The sequence below is a fragment of the Exophiala dermatitidis genome (genome assembly GCF_000230625.1).
Source record: "Exophiala dermatitidis NIH/UT8656 unplaced genomic scaffold supercont1.7, whole genome shotgun sequence".
NCBI lineage: Eukaryota > Fungi > Ascomycota > Eurotiomycetes > Chaetothyriales > Herpotrichiellaceae > Exophiala > Exophiala dermatitidis.
In genome coordinates, this window is record NW_008751652.1 from 2,440,270 (window position 1) to 2,453,580 (window position 13,311).

The 13,311-nt window shown below is 52.6% G+C and overlaps 4 protein-coding genes across 5 annotated transcripts; 1 reads left to right on the top strand and 3 right to left on the bottom strand.

The window, feature by feature from the left end:
* Nucleotides 1-681: 681 nt before the first annotated feature.
* On the top strand, nucleotides 682-2,718 carry HMPREF1120_08678 (MFS transporter, ACS family, allantoate permease; the record flags this gene model as incomplete). The annotated part of the gene is made up of 4 exons (XM_009162944.1): nucleotides 682-992; nucleotides 1,126-1,396; nucleotides 1,554-1,971; nucleotides 2,084-2,718. 4 exons carry the CDS (start codon nucleotides 682-684, stop codon nucleotides 2,716-2,718), a joined length of 1,635 nt encoding a protein of 544 aa, XP_009161192.1.
* Nucleotides 2,719-2,875: 157 nt separating this feature from the next.
* On the bottom strand, nucleotides 2,876-6,546 carry HMPREF1120_08679. 2 transcript variants are annotated; one of them, XM_009162946.1, is made up of 2 exons: nucleotides 5,392-6,546; nucleotides 2,876-5,162 (listed from the first exon to the last, which is right to left on the bottom strand). In XM_009162946.1, exon 2 carries the CDS (start codon nucleotides 4,972-4,974, stop codon nucleotides 3,484-3,486), a length of 1,491 nt encoding a protein of 496 aa, XP_009161194.1. In that variant the 5' UTR covers nucleotides 4,975-5,162; nucleotides 5,392-6,546; the 3' UTR covers nucleotides 2,876-3,483. The 2 variants fall into 2 exon arrangements, with proteins under 2 accessions (XP_009161194.1, XP_009161193.1); XM_009162945.1 differs by having other exon boundaries at nucleotides 2,876-6,546.
* Nucleotides 6,547-8,678: 2,132 nt separating this feature from the next.
* Nucleotides 8,679-10,760, bottom strand: HMPREF1120_08680 (uncharacterized protein; the record flags this gene model as incomplete). The annotated part of the gene is made up of 4 exons (XM_009162947.1): nucleotides 8,679-8,928; nucleotides 8,997-9,106; nucleotides 9,172-9,738; nucleotides 9,876-10,760. The coding sequence occupies 4 exons, from the start codon at nucleotides 10,758-10,760 to the stop codon at nucleotides 8,679-8,681; spliced, it is 1,812 nt and encodes a 603-aa protein (XP_009161195.1).
* A 1,343-nt stretch (nucleotides 10,761-12,103) lies between these two features.
* HMPREF1120_08681 (uncharacterized protein) lies at nucleotides 12,104-13,249 on the bottom strand (the record flags this gene model as incomplete). The annotated part of the gene is made up of 1 exon (XM_009162948.1): nucleotides 12,104-13,249. One exon carries the CDS (start codon nucleotides 13,247-13,249, stop codon nucleotides 12,104-12,106), a length of 1,146 nt encoding a protein of 381 aa, XP_009161196.1.
* Between the last annotated feature and the right edge of the window lie 62 nt (nucleotides 13,250-13,311).

Below are 13,311 nucleotides of genomic sequence, written 5' to 3' on the forward strand. Positions count from 1 at the left end.
ATGTCTTAACAAGCGGTGTTTGTACACCTGTAGGTTTTGTCCGTCCGTTCTACTCACTGACATCGCCAACACCTTTGACTGATGACCTAGGCTCATATTATTGTACTATTGTACGACCGCAGAAACGAAGACCGCGTTCTACAGTTCTGAATAAGGAGACTGCTCTCCTGGTCCAGGGCATCGGGCGCTATAGACCCTCGGGTATTCGATTATCCCCGCCGACGCCCTCCTTATCAGAATCACGTATTGATCTAGGGTTTCCCGAATAGGCAGTTCCATTGAACCCCATATCGTTTGACGGCACCCCAGTGCAACCTCGTTCAACGGTAGGCTTCGTATCTTGCCTACTAGTAGGCCAGCGGCATGAGGATTAACGCACACTGTGGGTGAACCCCATGTTCGTATGAGGCGCCTCATTCGATGGCGGCCGTTACGACCATGGTAGCGGTGTTCTCCTTTGGCGCCAGGCATTGCGACCTTCTCGATCCGGAACGATCATCCTGATATGCGCTGCACGGGGATAAGAGCGACGAAGCGCAGTGCCATGTGGCGGATAATAGACAACCATTGCTCGACATGTATATATCTCGGCTTTTCTGGTTCTGCCGCTGGCGAGATCCCTCTGGTCAGTGAACACTGCCAACATCATCGCCGCGAACAGACCAGCGCGCACTCGTTGCGATGGACTACAAGGCTGAAAAGGTTTCCGGCGCTGGCCCAGAATCGGACCAGGAAAAAGGCTCGATCCAGGTCGGCAGATTGGATAGCATTGCCACAAATGCATCCCTGGACGACGCTCTGGAACAACTCGATATATCAACCCAAGACGCCGATGAAGCCTTTGCCTTCTTGAAAGACCATCCCAACGCGGATGGCGTGCGACAAGAGGCCATTGCCATCCTGGCCGACCCTCAAGCGACCAGGCGGCTAGTGAGGAAGATCGATTTCACCATTGTGCCCTGCATGATCGCCGTCTACTTTTTGCAATATCTGTAAGTGGTTTGGGACTTTCTTGTTCTCTCCATTGCTGCAAGGACGGATCCTCAGGTCATCGTGGTCACGAGAATTTGGTGGACGAGTTCCGTTGTCGTCGCTGCATACTGACTCAACAAATCGTGTTTCTAGTGACAAGACAACCATCTCGTACGCTGCGGTGATGGGCCTCCGCAAGGACACACATCTCAAAGGGCAGGATTTCTCCAACTGTGCCATGATGTTCTACATTGGGTTTCTTGCCGCCGAGTTCCCAACCCAGTTCCTGGCCCAACGCATCAGCAGATTGGGCAAATATCTTGGGGCTAATGTGATGATCTGGGGTGTCGTGTTGACTTGCATGGCTGCCTGTTCGTCGTACGCCGGCCTGATGATTTGCAGGACGCTGCTGGGCGTGTTTGAGGTCAGTTACGTGATTCACCACTTCGTGTTCGTGGGCGCTCTCACGCATGTGATATATGGAGAGTCCGGATATCGGCTCCCCGCTTTCAGCGCATTTTAATCCTATCCGCATATTCTCGCTTCGACCCCGGCTGACCAGCTATGGAATTTATCATTAGGCTCCCGTCGCTCCTATTCTGGTGCTGATCATCGCCATGTGGTACAAGAAGGAAGAACAAGGCCGTCGAGTCAGCTACTTCTACATGTGCAACGGGATGACTCAGGTGATCGGGTCAGCAGTCGCCTATGGCGCCAGCTTCTCTCACAGCTCATTTGCCAACTGGCGCATCTTCTTTCTCACCATTGGCCTGCTGACGATCGTGTTGGGGTTCTGCGTGTTCATGTTGTTGCCCGACTCGCCGGTCAAGGCAGTGAGATTCACAGAGGCCGAAAAGGTCGCCGCCCTGCTCCGCGTCAAGGAGAACCAGTCCGGCACGCAGAATGCCAGGATCAAAAAGAGCCAGGTGTTGGAGTCGCTAAGAGATGTCCGGGTTTGGTTGGTGTTTTTGTCCGTCTTGTTGACGTCGATTCCGAATGGTAAGCATTATCACACTTTTTCTATCCACATCATGCACGATTACAGTGTGACATTGTGTTCAGTCGATGATCAGCCACAAGTTAACATCTATTCTTTTTCTTCTGTCTCTAGGCGGCCTCTCCAACTTCTCATCCATTCTCCTCACCACATTCGGCTACAGCAGCCAACAAGCCCTGATCTACAACATGCCCTCGGGCGCCGTCAACGTCATCTTCGTCTTGCTTTCAGGCTACCTAAGCGACCGGTGGAACGACCGCTCCCTCGTCATGCTAATCTGCTTGGTCCCCACAATCGTGGCCGCGGGGCTCATGTACGGCCTCGACCCAACGGGAGTGCCGCACAACAAGGGTGTTTTGCTCTTCGCATCTTATCTCAGCGGCACCTTCGGAGCGGCCTTTATGTTATTGTTGGCGTGGAACGCGAGTAACCTCGCGGGCCATTCGAAAAAAGTCACGTCCAATGCATTGACTTTGGTCGGCTTCTGCGTCGGTAATGTGCTGGGAACCCAGACGTTTCAGCAGAGCGAGGCCCCGGGTTACAAGAGCGGCAAGATTGCCATTGTGGCGTGTTTGACGGCACAGGTGTTTGTCTGTTTTGCGCTGAGGTACTGTAACGATCGGCTTAATGTGAGGAATCGCGCCAATTTGGAAAATATGAGTGATCAGGAGAAAGTGCTCGCCAGGGAGAAGTTGGCGTATTCTGATGAGACGGATTTGAAAAATCCGTTTTTTGTATATACTCATTGAAGGACGGACTTATAGAACTGGAGCACTATATGATATGATATGATGAACGGATTGAGAAATGATCATGATCAATGGGGAGCTGGATCGGGGATTGGGGAATAGGAAGGAGTTCAAAAACTTCAATCAGCGTTTAATCATTGGTCGATCTGGACGTACATTCGTTAGATGCTTAGGTACCTAGGTAGGTATCTAGGTTGATAGTAGGCACTCGATACGATCTGTATACAGACTCTGTACACTTCACCAAGACACGAGGACACCTATCAATTACTATCTACCAAGCTAGATATGCAGCTGTCTTCGATAGACCAAGCGGGATATGAAAAGGAGAATAACAAATCGTATTGCCAAAACATGGGTCCAAAACTCCTTCTCAACGCCCGTACTAGTACAGTATCACCATCTTGTCCCTGTTGAAGCGAATCAAATTCAATCCAATCCATACCATTGATACCATTGATACCAAAACCAACCGGATATCAAGTTCCTTTGCTTAATGCTCATCATCAACACCAAACACTTAGTACCACCTCCCCGTCATCGTACAGTCAAGTAACCTGTTATAATAAACCCTACCTCCACCTCCACCTCCACCTTCAGCTCAACCTTCCATTTCCATCTCGCTTTATATTGACTTTGTTGTCTTCGGACGCATGAGAATCTGCCTTTGGTGCCGATGGGACTGAACTGCACCTTGCGACTGTGAGTGCATCTGCATCTGCGTGTGCGTCTGCACATGATGCTGTGGGCTGGTGCTTTGCCCTGCTAGTCCCCTCCATCTTGCTTGATATTGAATTGCTTGTCTTCAGCCGCATCTGACTTTGGTGCTGATGATACTGCTCTTTGCGATGACATTTGGTATTGCTTTGGCGGTGTGATTGCGCGTTGCGTCTGCACACGAGTATGCAGCGTCGGCGTCGTATACAACACCTCGCTGATTCGGGGCGCCGTCGCCGTTGCCGTTGCTGAGCCTTGTAGTGCTTGTGGTTGTGTCTGTGTTTGAGTTTGAGTTCGGGCCCGCTGCTGCTGCTGCTGCTGCTGCTGTTGTCCTTGGGCTTGCTGTCGCTGCATCAGTCCATAAACCAACCGGGGCGGCAACGCCTGCATGAAACTGTGCAACCGGAGAATCTCAGAGGCTTGACGTCGAACTATGTCTTCTTTTTTGCCCACGTCTTCACGGAGCTGGTGGATGAGTTGTTGCTGCTGTTGCTGTTGCTGTTGTTGCATCTGCTGCTGCTGGGTTGTCAGACCCGCATCCTGAAGATGAGTGGACGGACTGCTGCTGCTCGTAACGCCGGTGGATGGAGCGGCTGCGGCGGTCGCGCTCGACGGCTGAAAATGATTTGAGATGACGGTTGGGCGATCCCCAGGTATTGGGACCTGGTCAGCTGGATCTGTCGTCGCTGTCGTCGTTGTAGTCGTTGTAGTCGAAGTTGCGGCCGCGGTGGTGGGTGGGGTGCTGTTGCTTGGAACTATCACCGTATCTCGACTGGCTTGTTGATCTCGCTCTTCCAGTTTGTAACCGGCTTCACGTGCCAGCTCTTCCAGTCGTGTTATTTGTCCCGTAGGATTGGAGCCCCCTGCAGAGTTCCCACTTACTGCATCTCCCGGTCGGCGACGGCCCGGAAAATGGCGTCGACGCTTGTGTTCCTCGAGGTTTTCCCGTCTTGAGAACCCTACCCCGCTACTCCGGTTGCAATCGGGAAATGGACAGAAGAAAAACTGTATTCGTCTCGAAGTCAGGTTGATCCTGTGGACTTCTCGCTGATGCCGCAAAAGGCCCCCAGAATAGGTAAAGCCTTGGGTCAGCTCGCATCCAACCTCCATACATTTATATGGCCTTTCGTGCCGGTCCATGTGTTTGTTCCACTCGCATACTCGCTGGAAGATCTGGTTACTGTCGTGACAGTCAGGATGGTCACAGTATATGTCCCCATCGGTGTTACGAGGAGGGTTTCTCGTACGCCGCACGCTTCTGGTCAGGGGTCGGCGTCGGGTGAATTCGGGGACAGAGACCAAGCTTTCAGACCGTTGGTATTGCGGTAGTTGCTGCTGCTGCTGTTGCTCCTGGTATGGTTGTTGCTGCTCGGCCATGGCGGCAAGTCGTAGCTTTGCACCTTTGTGGTCAAGTGTAATGCCTATGACGGCGGGTTCAGGTGAGAAATTGCTATTGCTAGAATCGGGCGAAGGTGACAACGGATAGTGGTGTCTCAACGAAGAAGTAGTTGTTGCTATCGTGGCTGATGTCAAAACCATGATGGAAATGTCAAAGTATAGTACATTGATAGTCGGGCGCTTATAGGGGCTGGCACTGGCACTGTTAAGACTGGAACGCTGAGACTGAGACTGATGGGACTGAGACTGTGTGCGCCTTGTTGTGTGTGCGTATTCGACGGGCGTCAAGGGCAAGGCGCTGAGGTGATGAGGAACGAACAACTGTGCCGCTGCAACCAGGCAAGGGCACAAGGGTTAGTGAGGTAGTCAGCATCTCCCATGTTGGGCTGGGGCCGAGGTGCAGTGTGGCATAACATATATATGTGTAGGAGAGACTCGTGGCTCCGACTAGGATGCCCTAGCTACCGAGTACAGACAGCAAGGCTGGGCTGTGCCTGTCGTGTCCACGCGCCCAGCCAACATGTGCACCAAGACTCGGGGTCGGGACTTCAGACTCACAGTCTGTCTTCTTCGAATGGTTCGGTCGACTCGGTTGGCCGAACCAGTCAATACCAGAGTCATTTAGGTCTCAGATCAGGCAACCTTCAGACACGCCTCTCTCGTACGACGGACTTGGTTGGGTGTATCGCAATTGCATTGACCGGTAAGATGCAGTTGCGCTTAGGAGTGAGTACAGCCCAGCTGTGCGGAACCTGAGGCCAAAACTGATCAAAGTCCGTGCGATACCCAGGTCAGGCGCCACCATTTCTGGCGGAATGGTGGGAATGGAAGGAAACGGTACCGACAACCCCAGAATCCCGGGAAGAGTTACAACCAACCGCACCTCTTGGTACCGGATAACGGCCAAATTCTGTGGTTCATAGCGAGCTAGCGACCTACCATTGAACGGAGTGTACCTTAGTTCTTGTGAACCATAAGTAAGAGGCAAGAATGATAGAGTGAGCGCGGCTGGCTGATGCCTGATGACCTGAGCCTGACAGTGGATGCCTGCGCATCGGATCGACCGGGTGGAGTCACCTTTGCCTCTGACAGCCATGGCGGACCAAGAACCATCCGTCCATGATTCATGGCACCTCTTGGCTCGTACAAGCTGGCATTGAGCAACATTAACATCTCCTGCAGTGCCATTGGGCTTGGACCCGGGTGAAACGAGTTGTTTTCTCTTCTTTCAGTGGCGGGGAGGCGAAAGAGAAACCGGGCCACATGACCACTTTGTGAGTTCCCGGGGTCAAACCCGTGTTGAACATTTCAGTTCCAAGGGCAGGCATCACTGGCAGGTTTGGCAGCGGCGCGGCTCTCGTGAGTCACATGGATTGCGTATCTGATTGGGTGAACCATTGTACCGACTGTTTTGAACCATAGAATTCTTTGTTTCTAACAGACCAGCAAAGAAAGAAATGAGTGGTTGTGGGAGGCGTATGAAGGCGCAGAACGATTCGATGACATTGGGTGAACCGTACTTTGCGAGGTTCTAGCCGTGTGTCAGAGTCTCATCCTGATTGTCATCCTTGTCAAGAATCCACTGTCGCCGTCCCAGCGATGCCTGGCACTGCATTGTCGCTGGGTGTAGTGGAGCAATGGCAAAGTACAATTTGTACTTCAGCCTTCGCGGCGTTGGCGCCTCGTATTGCCGTTCTATTTTCAGAATCTACGTGGCTGCTTTAGGTGGCTTTTATTGTCGCCGTCTTCAGCCGCGCGTATGTGAGGCGCAGGCGCTGTAAGAACCAACCTACGTTGTAGTGGCGACTGAGAAACTTGTTTTCGATCATCCGCTCGCCGCTTTTCCCACCACCCGCTTACCTAAGCCAGCCCCCTAACACATCCAGCCTCGTCTTTGATAGACTTCTGCCCTGGTAACCCTTCCGTGGTGCCTACAACACATTGTTCAACCCATACAAACTATCTTCCTTGCAATGCCTCAGCTATGATCCTTCACAGGGGATAGTCTATGACCTCAACGACAGATCCGTGATCAAAGGGCCATTCCACTACGCTGTCAACGACGCCCCTAGCACCGAGGACAAGATCGACCACACCACCTTTCACTATCACTGAAGTGCTTCAGGTGTTTCAAGCAGGAGTGCAAGGATCTATGAAGCGCTCCCCAAGCATCCTCCTCATCCATATATTTTAATCAATGCAACCACAAAGCCGAGCTGACCCGACGAGGCTGTGAGCCCCCATTGCAACCCAACCCCAACCCACCCGTTGCAGCTCGCATATCGTCGGCTATAAGTACCTACAAAAGGACAGCGACATTAACGGAGAGCCCACGTCATGACATGACATGATATCTCAGTCCAGAAACCCGCCCAAAAAAAATTGGAGTCCATCACATGCGCAATGGCCCAACACCAACGCCATACAGCGAGCGCCACCCACTCATACAAGATCGGCCACGCCGTGTGCCGGCGGCTGCGGCCAAAAACAAGGCTGTACGACTGATCATCAACACCGATGTCTCTCTTCAGCTTCTGTCTACAAGGTTCTCAACCACGATTATAACAGGTTGTCAGGATGGCGGCGAATGTAAATGGCGATACTAACTGGCACTTTGGAATAATAGCCAATTGCGCTCTGCGTGATTCAGCTGTACTGAGCTCAGCTACTGAAACAACGAGCATGTGCTATGTCCTTTAGAAAAGGTAGGTATATGCTGTAGCTCGCTATGATTCCACTTTGATGCGGTCTCAGGTTACGTTACAGGTTGTCCGATCGTAAACTGAGCATCATGATTATGGCTCTCCACCATGTCCCGGAGACCGAGTCGGTGGTAGGCCCGAGGCAGGGGGCTATTTAGGTTCAGGCTAGGCTGTTCTGTTGGTTGATGTTCTTCTCCTGTATGTTCGTCCTCTTTTCACAGCTTGCCTAGCCGCATTGACTGGTAGGCGGAGCGATTCCGAGTCGTGGCAGTACAAGTGACGACTTTCTAGAAATAAAGTTGAGGCGAGTCTGCACGCTCTGTCAGAAGTGATTTGGCAGCCTCTGTTCACACCGTTCAAATTCGCCATTTCGCAAATCTCAAAGTTGAGTCGATCACCAAGACCAAGCATGACCCCCTGCAGTCGGATGGAATACAGGCTGTAAACCAATGGCAGACGAGCGAAGATAAAATAGTGGTTCTGCTCCGAGGGAGCATGTCGGATAACCATCCTTTCTTGTGGCCCAATTCCTTCTACGGATCCGATCACTACGTTGTCAGCATCCAACCGTTAGCATGAATGACCCGAGGCTTTCTCACATTCAAGTTGAGAACATCTTGTTTTGCTGGCCACTCTTGAAAGTTTCAATGCACGTGCAGACTGCACTTGCCCTGTCCTAGCACCTGACTGCAAGACCAGGCCGCGCCCAACCCCTCCAGCCAGTCCTCTGCCGCTGGGAAAGCTGCCCCTTATGACCTCTCGTACCTCCTCCTTCTCAGCCTGGAGGACACCCCGGTATTGCGCTAGGAACATCGTTTGAAGCGGGAAGGCCACCGTCTCCTTCCTTGCTTGCCTAGAGTCCAGGGCCTGGCAAGAGGAATCCAAGCAGGAAACCCTAGGGTCTCTTGCGTTCCAATATCCTAGTTCATTGAAACCAGGTTGCCTGTGCGATGAACCTGGATACTACATTGTTCCAGAAAGCCGAACCTGGTCGATGGATAAAGCAGGCCCACATGAAACACTGGCTTGATACAACTGTAATCGTAACACGTTCGTCGTTCGTCGTTCGTCGTTCGTCGTTCGTCGTTCGTCGTTCGTCGTTCGTCGTTCGTCGTTCATCGTTCATCGTTCATCGTTCATCCTTCATCCATCATGGATCCGGATTCGACCAGCGACTTCGGGAAAGTCATCAAGAAAGACACGGGCAACACTCCAGTTGTCGTAATCCCCCGCATGCTCCATAAAGCTGGGAGTCAACACGGTGGCACCTGTCGCATCATCGCGCATGATGGCTGCGTCCAATCCATGCGGCCAGTTGATGCTCCACTCTGCCCTTTCCAGCGGTGTGAGCCAGTCTCGTAGACGATGAATAACAGCATCGCGGACCGGAGGCCTTGACAGATTCGACACTAGTAAGCTTTTGATGGCGAAAAATAAAACACTGAAACAAGCACAACGTACAGTGGAATGGTTTCTATGGCCCCGATATGTGGAATCATACATTGCAAAGGCGTCGGTTTCATCATGTCGGGCAATCTCTCATAGTTCTCGAGCGTGGGAGCGAGCAGCCACTGCCAAAGCATCAGCTCCAAATCCAGAGACAGCAGTAACATATGCCTCTCATATGGAAACTCACCCGCATCATGGAAGTAAGGAGAAAAACACACCCAAGCCGAACAAATATGTCATGATCGTAACTTCGACACACCTCGCACGCCCATGAGGCACAAGTGTATATATCGTTGGCTTCTCGTGGCCGAAAGAACAAGTCGACCACCACTTGATCGGGCGAACCGAGGAGATTTGACAGGGGCACTCCAGCCTCGAGCATCTGATGCGCCGCTTGCAGATAATGAGAGTATGTTCGACTCATGTACGAATCATCCGTCACGGTCAGGGGAAGCACGAGATGCACGGGAATGCGAAGCCTTGTCGATGCGCCATCCTGGGCAACGCACAAGTCTCGTCTAGCAATGGCGGGGGCCGAATGTGCATGGCTCGTCACTTGTTCCAGATAAGGCGACGTCGGCGACGCAACTGACTCTGTGCCTTGAGCACCCTCAGTGTTGATCGTTGGGTGCAATGTCTTCTGGCGCTTTGACGACGCTTGTGTTCTGGAAGAGTCAGCCGAGGCTGGGTTACGTGCGGATGCGGCATCCACCGGGCTTGACGACAGCGACATCGGCTGATCAGCAGATTTACCCTGTATTGTCCGAAAACAATCAGCAAAGTCACTCAAACGAATACTTGAAGAGCACATCTGCTACCGCCAAGGATAACACTAATGCAAAGCACAAACTGAGCAGCACCGCCATCCAGTGCACGAATTTACACACTTGCCTGTACAAGTTTTTCTCCCTCAATTGGTTCAGTCCTCGCCTGTAAAGCCGGATGCCAACCAGAACGTGCAGCCATAGTAGGCTGGAGGGTTGGCTGCACTCCGCCATCCGACGAAGGACTGATGGTACTGGAAATGGACCCAGTACTTGTCGAGTGTCCCCTTTCATCCCAATGTAACGAGGTCATGAATTGCCGAATAAGATCTTCCCCATCTGCAATGCTGCTGTTCTTGAGCGCCGCCAGCAGCTTCAACATGTCGGGGGAGTGTGCCACCTCATTGCGCTTTCGAGACCCCGAATCAGTCGAGGTCGAGGTTTCGCTGGCAGTTGGAGTCACTTGAGCGTCTGGCGCAGCGTTGTCAAGATGGTCTCCGGCCGGTCTGTTCTGACCTTCAGCCTCGTTCGTATGCATGTAGTCCATTTCATTGCCTTGGGGCGCCATTGGATGATCCAAATCTTGGTTTCCAGCTGGATTCCACTGCCTTTGTATGATATCGGCAACCTCATCATTGCTGGCTCCACCTCTGATGTATCCAACGAGGGCGTCAAGACGATTCGAGGGGCCAGCCCGTATCCCATCGAGCAGGGTATTTAGATTGTCCTGATAGGCCTTGGACTCGTCCAAGGTGCGTTGCAGGGCGGCGCGACGTCTCATATCGAGAGAAAGGTCGATGACACATTGGGTGCCCAAGGATTGGCATAGTTGACACGGCGGCGGGCCCCCGGTACATTTGGTCTTTCTCTTCTTACACGCTTCACAAGCAGCGGATATTCTGGCGCTCGGCTGCCTCTTCTTCGGCGGTAAAGAATGGGGCGGCTGCGACGACTGCGAAGATAGGCCATCATTGAGCGGCTGGATCGCTCGGGCTGTAGGTGGCGACGGCATGCTTCAGACGTGGCGAGAGGAGGTGTTACTGAGCCCGGGCTGTTGAACTCATCACGTTGAATCGTCGGTGACCGTCGTTTTGGTCTATCTGCCACCAGGTTTGTTGCTTGATTGCGCCGACGGGGAAGAACGTTGGACAATGCAAACTGCCTGCGGTTCAAGTTGGCGAAGACGGGGACGCTATTCCAGGTTGCGGACTGGGAGGATCGTAGTATCGTGGGCCGCACGTCCACGGGCCGGAAGATGAGATCCGGGCCAAACTGTCACTGACAACTGAACACCACGACTCGAAGATGCTAATAGCTAATCAAAATACCCATGGAAGTCTCGAGGATTTCTCTAGCCACAAACACTAATAACCGTGATCGCCTACTGGCACCGCCTGTCGTGTTAGTCGAGCACTTGACAGACCGCTTCCGGGCCTAGGGAGCCAATGTGCACAGAACAGTCTGCAGTGCGTACAGATCACAGATCCCTCTCCGCAGGCAGGCGACAACAACACCCTTATTAGCTGTAGCAGACGCCTTTTCTTTTCACTTTCTGCAGCCAGCAGCACGCCCTGCTTGATGCGTCGACATATGAGCGACCTGCCACTCCAGGTGCATGATTCCCTACGAACGACCCTGGCGGTTGGCTTGTGTTTGGCTCCGCTGTCCCCAACTGTCCGCCGCGCCCGGCTGCGGTGAGTAACTTTGGGAGGAGACGAAAGAGCAAGAAGCCCATCACAAGAAGCAATCGACCAAGTCTAGACACTGGAGCTGCGCCACATTGGTGTGATGGCTCGATAGGCCAAACCCCGATTGAACATACAACGCCGAGATACAAAGCAATCGCCACAGAGGAATACGAGGGAGGATTCAAGGGCTGTTAGCACACTGTAGGCGAGGATGCTGATCAACCACTTGAACTTACCTGGCCGCTATGTGCTTGGGGGCTTCAACAACCTTGTACAAGTAGCTGTCCGGACTGTCACCGGCATGGCTTCCTGGCTTCCTGGCTTTCGCTTTCTTTCAGCTTCTCCTGCACTACCCCTGCCACCACTAAGGTAGAGACTGCGGCTGAGGACAACCATTCCCGTCCCATCTGGAAATTGACATTGATGAAGAAGGCCGGCGACGGTTTGGCCACAGTTACAGTCGTAGCATTCTGATCGAGCATGTCTGGACCTTACATAGCTTCCATCAAAGGCAGCCAATATAACGCGGTTGACAGCACGACAGGCCCCCTCGGCCTTCGAGTCCGTGTCAAAACAATGCCTCCTCGGCAGCCGAATGAGCCTTTGACATACCCTGCATTGTACGTTCGCCTTGCAGCAAGCCTGCCTAGCATTGATGCTGCTCCACCTATGGTTCCGGAGGCTCGACTAACGCATGCGGACTCCTAGATTTCCGCTGCCATAACCCGGAGCCTTCGCCCTGGTAAGTCCACCACTCTTGCAGCCGAGCATTCAAACCCGTTTCCAGAGTATGTCGGACAGCCTCGACTTTGACATCGTCCATCTGGAGTTCTGCCAGAGATCCTTGCTCGGTCAAAAACACCACCGAGTGGGCAATCAGCATCCAAGATGTTTCACATTCATTCCACGGATCATTGATGTCCAAATGTCCCCCAGCCTGTTCGATTTCGTCTTGCAGCACTGTAGTGCCTGGCTCCGGACACAGCTTGATCATCAGCCTTTTTAGTTTCAGCATCTTTCGAATGCACATCAAAATCTCCGCCACGTGGTTATAGAAAGGGAAGATGGCAATGTACTCGAAGCTTAAAAGGTTGTCAAACAGCATGTCCGCCTCAGCCGAATTGGCAAAATGCAAAGCAGTCAGCAGAGAAGGCGTCCGTCTGAGGAAGAATTCATAAGTCGTGTATGCTAGTAGACTAGACCCTTCGTTGAACGTCAAATGTCGCCAGCGGCGTGCAACCAGGATATTTGGCAGGTCGTCGTAATTGATCTTGACTCTAGCATCATCTGGATATTGCTCAAATTGAAGAATTTGGCATGCCATGTCAAACGCCCAGGCATCCGCAGTTAATGCCTCGATGCCGGTTATCTGCGCAAGCACTTCTGGAGGACCAAATAGACTGAACCGAGTAGCGGGGACTTCATTCAGTAATCGCGCCCACCACGCTGGGTGAAGGCTTCTGCACATCCCCGGCACATCGGCCACTAAACTCGAAACATGTTGGTTGAGGTCCTGGGATGTCAAGAATGCTAGGAATTCGGTGAGATGAGACGGACGGAGCACAGCATATTTGAATCGAGTCGGCATTGCCAAAGACCGAACCAACCGGCAGGTCAACGACAATTGCTTCAACGGATCTTGCCAGAGCAATGTGCCATCCGGCGCCTCATCCGGGTCGTCGACCTGCCACGGCTGTTTGAGGTTTCGCCATCCGATCGGTTTATGGAGCAGAGTGGTGTCAAAAGGACTGGGCGAGTCGAGGTATGTAATGATGCGGGAGATGAGTTCGTTTGGAAGGCTGAGAAGCGACATGCCTAGCAATAGCTGGTCGATGGTTCCGGCCGGCTGGTAGATGTGGTAGATGGTCACACTGT

Coding starts and splice junctions, on each gene's coding strand:
- HMPREF1120_08679 (XM_009162946.1), bottom strand. CDS start 4,974: ATGGTTTTGACATCAGCCACGATAGCAACAACTACTTCTTCGTTGAGA.